General features: G+C 37.4%; 1 protein-coding gene across 1 annotated transcript; it reads right to left on the bottom strand.

The window, feature by feature from the left end:
• Positions 1–5611: 5611 nt before the first annotated feature.
• LOC111212608 lies at positions 5612–6598 on the bottom strand. The gene has a single exon (XM_022714168.1). It carries the CDS (start codon positions 6596–6598, stop codon positions 5612–5614), a length of 987 nt encoding a protein of 328 aa, XP_022569889.1.
• Positions 6599–6752: the final 154 nt, after the last annotated feature.

Raw genomic sequence — 6752 nt, 5'->3', positions numbered from 1 at the left:
CAGGTATATTATATTTTTACAATTTAATTTATTTTTATATATAACAATTATGCTTATAAAAACTTAATACTTACGAAAATTATGTCTTTTATCTATGTAGGGATTAGTGTTTTCTTCCGCGACTTATGTAACAGAGTAGTGACTGAAGAGGGTATTAATAATTTGAAGACAAACGCACCAGTCAGCATGTGCAACCTTGAGAAGATATTTCCTCCATCATTCTTTGATGTAATGGAACATCTTGCTATTCATCTCGCAAGAGAATTGGAACTTGGTGGTCCTGTGCAGTACAGATGGATGTATATTTTTGAGCGTTATATGCATCATCTGAAGAAGATGGTCAAAAATCAAAGCAGGGTGGAAGGATCTATAGTGGCACAGGTGATCAATGAAGAAACTGCAATCTTTGCTGAAAATTATTTTCCACCAGAAGTGCATACAAAACACCAAAGACCTGCTCGGCATGATGATAGAGGGGAGAGAGCAACATATCATGTTACTGTCCCAAGCATGTTCAAGGAAATAGGACGACTTAGTGGAAAATTCACGAAGCGGAGACTTACGGACACTGAGCACGCTCATTTGCAAACATATTTGCTCACCAACTGTGAAGATGTTCTACAATATGAGAGGTAAAAATATTTATTCATTTATTGTTAGATTAATATTCAATAAATTTATTTCATATTGATAATATTTTTGTATATAGTGTATATATGGCGGAGTTGCGTATGACTCACAGGCATGCAACAGAAGATGAGCTTCGACAACTTAGAGATAACGGATTTGCTGCGTGGCTTCGTAGTTATGTGAGTCATATATCATATTACCCTATGCAAATGATTAGTTTAAATTTAATATATATAAACTAATTAACTTTTCAATCATATATGTTTTTAATTTATAGGTGAATGATGGTTTGGCCAGAGGTCTTGTGTTCGATGATTGGATACGCGAATTTGTGCAGGGACCAAACTATGTGGTCAAATCATATCCTAAATTTTGTACGCGAGGATATGCATTCACAAGGAAAGGTCATTCTAAGACAACATATGATGCTGGTGTTTCATCTTCTTCTGGTGACGATGTCTACTACGGCAACATAAAAGAAATATTGGAAATCCAATTTCCTGGAATGGTTGGATTGCGTTGTGTAGTATTCTATTGTGATTGGTATGACACCACCCCAGATAGAGGAGTGAAGATTGATGCGTTTGGTGTTACATCAGTTCATTCGCGGCGGAAACTTCAATATTATGATCCCTTCATTCTTGGTTCGCAAGCTGATCAGGTATGTCAATCTATTCATAATTTTTTACCAATATAATTAATTAATGTTATATATTTTACTAATACTTGTATAATTGATATGTATAGGTGTGCTACATCAGTTACCCTCGGGTGACGTACAGAGGCGATCCATGGGTTACTGTAACGCAAATCAACCCAATAGGACGAGTGGATGGAACTTCTGATGATGATGAACCATTGCAACCAGAGTCTACCAGCAACGACCAGGCAGTTGAAGATTTGGAAAATGTTCAACTCGTTGAGAATTTGACTGTGTTTGGACATGATGCTGTTGTACATTCAGAGCCAGAAGCCGAGGTTGGGGAGTTTGATGAAGATTCAGAAGATTCTGATTAGTTTTGTTTTTTTTTGTATTGCTCCGTCGGAAATTCCTCGCAATATACCGACGACATAGCGACGACATTGGGTTTCATTGAAATTTGGAAAGGTCGTCGGTAATTCGTCGGAATATACCGACGACATTCCGACGAACTGGACAAGTTCGTCGGAATGTCGTCGGTATATTCCGACGAATTACCGACGACATGTGTTTCTATTAAATTTCAATCATAAAAATCTATAAATTTAGATGCCAAAACTATGAAAATAACACATAATAAGTGTTTAGTATAGTATTAGATCGCAACCGTTCAAATATAACAACTCATTAAAATATTTATGTATGCATATCATTGTTTTCATAACATCTCATCTTAACATTATATACTTATACAATCATATTCATATAAGCTTACACTACAAAAAATGTTGTTGTGTAAAATCGTGTTATAAAACATTTTTATTGTTAAATCTTTATGCAAATACTATATATATTATCAAAGATTTGGATTTTACATTTAGAAACTTGAAATCAACACCCTAAACACTAAGTCGTCGGAATTTCGTCGGAATATACTGACGGACACATTCCGTCGGAATATACTGACGGACACATTCCGTCGGAAATTCAATTTGCCCGGGAGAACCAAACCGCTTGAAAATTTTTCGCGAATCGACATTTGGTATATTTTAATTATACCGACGGAATACCGACGGAATACCGACGAACCCGTGTCCGTCGGAATCCTCGGATATAATAACCCTCATTCTTCCTTCTTCGTTATCTCCGCGGCCTCTCTCTCTCAAAACAAACACTCTCCGGCGATTTCTCCATCTCTCCGGCGACTCCGGCCCTTCTCCACCTCTCTTCACCGGCGAATCCTCTTCTCACCCTCATATCTCTTTCCCAAGCCCCAAATCATGTAAGAATCATCCCAAACCTTCTTTTATATCAATTGTTTAGGGTTTTGGAAGTTAGATCTCGGATTTTAGGTTGTTTGATTGAAAATTTTAGGATTGAATGGATAGTTTAGGATATATAAGTTATGATTGTTGTTTGGATTGTTGTTTTAGTTTTTCTTGGAACATTTTTTGATTTTTAAAAACGTTTTTTGATTTTTAAAAACGTTTTTTGATTTTTTAAAACGTTTTTTTTTATTTTTAAAAACGTTTTTCAAGTTTCCAGTAATGAAATATATATAATAAAATTTTTGAAAATTTTTTATAAAAAATATTTAACAACATTTTTCTATATTTATAATTTTTTTATAATTTTGTATACATATATATATATATAAATCATGTTTAATAAAAATTTTAAAATTTTTTATAATTTTTTATAAGTTTCCACTAATAAAGTATGTATAATAAAACGTTTTTTAAAAAAATTTATAAATATTTAACAACATTTTTCTTCATTTATAAATTTTTTATAATTGTGTATACATATATATATATATATATATATATATATATATATAAATCATGTATAATAAAAAAAATTAATTTTTTTTTATTATTTTTTATAAGTTTCTAGTAATAAACTATGTATAATAAAAGGTTTAATAGTTTTTTTTAAAACGTTTATAAAACCTTTTGTAAATATATAAATAAAAATATTAAAAATAGAAATGATTTGAAAATATGTTTGATGTATTAATTTTTTTTTTAGGGCCGAGGATGAACTCCGCCCCGCAGCCCGTCTTCGACGTAGTTCGGTGAGCAGTTCCCGTGCATCGGGATCGTCTCATGACTCGGTTCCCGCATATATTCCAGCTCCAGCTCCCGCTGCCCCTCACGCTGCTGCTCAACAGGATCCGGGGGTCATGCCGGTTCATCTATTGGTTCAACAACCAGGTCGAGAGCATCTCCCGGTTCTCCAACCCAACCCACGACGAGGCTATAGCACTTGGTTAGTATTTTTTTTTATTTGTACCGTTATGTTTTTTTCCTTTAATTAACTTGCTAACTTGTATTTTTTTTAAAGGTTCACCAAGTCGAAAAATGGCATTAGCCGGAGCATCAACCAGATGATGTACTCCATGCTCCGTTTTGGATATCCAAAGTGGAGTGTGATCCCTTCCGACGAACGAGAGTTGTGGTTTCGTCAGTTTGCGGTATAGTAACTCTTTATTTTTTTAAAGTTTTTACATTTTTTTAATATATTTACTTATTAAATTGTGTTTGTTTTGTAGCAAGAGTTCAACTGGCACTCCGATCTTACGGAAACAGTCCGTAAGAAATTCAACGAAAAGGCCATGGACTCTTATACAAAGCAGATAAACGCGTGGAAGACAGTTTGGCAGAAGAACAAGAAGCCACGGTTCATCAACGGGACGGTGTGGGAGCAGTTGATAGCTCATTGGGAGAAGGAAGAAACTGCAGAGACGTCTTCTAGGAACTCCAAGAACTGGAAGAGCGATCGTGGCGGGAAAGGTATCTATGTGCACAACCTCGGCGCTTGCTCTATGTCTATTAAGGAGGATGAACTTGTAAGTTTTTTTATTATTATTTATCTTTATATTTTTTAAATAAATATTTTATATATTCCTTGGCTAATAATGGCGGTTTTTTTAGATCGAAGCAAATGACGGTAATCCCGTTGATCGTCTCCAACTCATTAAGGTGGCTCACACTAACAAGAGGACGAGTCAAATTCAGGACCCTGTGATCAAAGGTGTCGTTGATTTGGTGGAAGCTGAAATAGTTTCTCAATCTCAGCCTCTCTCTGATGACGGCGACTCTACGGGAGCTTCAACCAACTTGTCTCTATTGCAAATAAATGAGATGGTTGAAAAGGTAATTTTTTTTATTAGTATATTTTATTTATAATGTCGATTACTAACTTGTCCCTATTTACTTACTTTAAATATTTTTGTAGGCGGTTCCTAAAAGGAAAGGAGGCCGTTTAGTTGGGTTGGCCCGCCGTGCTTCTTCGTATCCGGCATCTTCTTCGCAAGCTCCGTATGCCGATCCCATGATTCTCGAGGAGCTACATGACAAAGATGAACGGATTGGGGCATTGGAGGAGCAGAACACCACTATCCTTTCGGAGAATGCCACTATCCGTTCGGAGAATGCCACTATCCTTGCTGAGTTGGCATCCCAGAAGAAGTTCAACACCGAGATAATGCAGAACATAGATCGCTTGATGTCTTCGAGTTCATCTTAGTTTTTTCGGCTTTTTAAAACTTTCGGAATGTTTTTTTTCTATTTCGGTTTGTATGAATTTTAAACTTTCTGAATGTTTTTTTCTTTTTTCGGTTTGTATGAATTTAAATTATATAATATTATTAGTTTTAAATTTCTGATTTTTTAATTTATTAATATAAAAATATATAAAATTGCAAAATCAATTCGTTTTTAAAATTTATATAATTCGGTATATTCCGACGGACAATGGTCGTCGGAATATACCGACGGACAAATATCCGTCGGAATTTACCGACGAACCAATATTCGTCGGAATATTCCAACGACCATTGTCCGTCGGAATACACCGAGGAATCCACTACGTCGGAATTGTCCGAGGAACGTTCTCCGTCGGTACATAGTTTTTCCGATGAACTCTGGTCTCGTGTGTCCGCATCGTAATATCGTCGGAAGTTCGTCAGAATGACGTTTCTCAGTATTCGTCAGAAAGTCGTCGGAAGTTCTGACGAAATTCCGACGAATTTTTTTTTTCCGACAAAACGATACCGGCGGACAGGTTCGTCGGAAATTCGTCGGAATTGGCTATTCCGACGAATTTCCGACGATTTCGGCCATCAGAATCTCCCTGTTTTCTTGTAGTGTCAGGAGGTAGAGCAAAGGAGAAGCGTTATGCTGGGGTAACAGCCGCTTCCTGGGCTAGCAAGTGATGAAGCCACACAGGTCCTCCTGTCGCTACATAGGATTGAAATCTTCTATTTGAGGTAACACTCTGAGCAATCCGCGAGGCCACTTTGTTGCTCGCATCTTTCACATGATGTAGCCTCCACGCTCACAAACGATTGAGACATTGAAGGATTTCTGAGACCAAGCAAGAGACATGAGGTAGTAATGTTCTCCCGTGAAATGCATCTCTCAAGACACCAGATGAGATTTCGAACATCACTTTATCCACTTTTAAGCTAACCATAGCTTTCACAGACCACTTTAAAGCAATGAGATCCACTACCAAAATCGTTTCTGGTCTGCTGAAAGCTCTCCTGCTATGATACATCGCGGAGCCGGTAGCATCTCTGACTATCCGGGCACCACCACTATGACTCTCACAAACGACCAAAGAAGAAGCAACATTACATTTAACCCAACTATCAGGCGGCTTAGACCAAACATGAGCCCGATGATTCAGACTAACAGGCGGGTTAGCCAGACCTTTCACACCTGTCTGTAAGTTCCTCCATATTTCAGCATCCATCTTGGATTTATCCATAACCACCGCTGGATCCAATCTGATATGATCAAAACATAAGCTATTTATAGCCTTCCATATATGCCATAAAATCCAGGGAAATATGAGACCTCTCTCAGGCGACAAGTTTCTCTTCCTACTACACGAGATCAAATGATGCAGGTTCAGGAAAATAGAGCGAGACCAGGACCCTGACGGAGGCATAGGAACCGAGGACAATGCCCACACCTCCTGAGCAAATCTGCAGTGAAAAAGAACATGACCAATGTCTTCGGGGGCCTCGTTACATGAGGAGCATGTTGTATCGAGAAGAATGCCCCTGGACCTCAATCTCTCCTTAACTGCCAGAGCACCTGAGAGAGTACGCCAGAGAAAATGACGCAGCTTTGGAGTCGTCTTGGTCTTCCATATAGCCGTCCACAACTGCTTTTCAACTGGGGGAGTAACCAAAGTAGTCGGAGATGAGAGCACTTCCAAGGTATCGAGCAGCTGATATCCACTCTTAGAGGAATAGATACCATTTTTTGTTAAACCCCAAACAACTTCATCTGAACGATTCAAATTCGGCTTCATGTTTAGAATGATCTCAGCGTCATTTGAAGCAAAAGCACCCGAGCTCTATTCCCCTTTGTTTGTAGATTTTTTTTTTTTTTTTTTGTAACACCCTTTTGTTTGTAGATTCAAAGTCAAAAGTGCTACTATTTACTTTAATCTATCTAAATATAAA

The sequence above is a fragment of the Brassica napus genome, chromosome C9, assembly GCF_020379485.1.
Source record: "Brassica napus cultivar Da-Ae chromosome C9, Da-Ae, whole genome shotgun sequence".
Lineage (NCBI taxonomy): Eukaryota > Viridiplantae > Streptophyta > Magnoliopsida > Brassicales > Brassicaceae > Brassica > Brassica napus.
Note: the sequence above shows the minus strand (reverse complement) of the source record. Positions and strands in the feature narration are given on the sequence as shown.

What these genes read in the sequence shown, in the direction of transcription:
- LOC111212608 (XM_022714168.1), bottom strand. Translation starts at nt 6,598, where the DNA reads ATGAAGCCGAATTTGAATCGTTCAGATGAAGTTGTTTGGGGTTTAACA.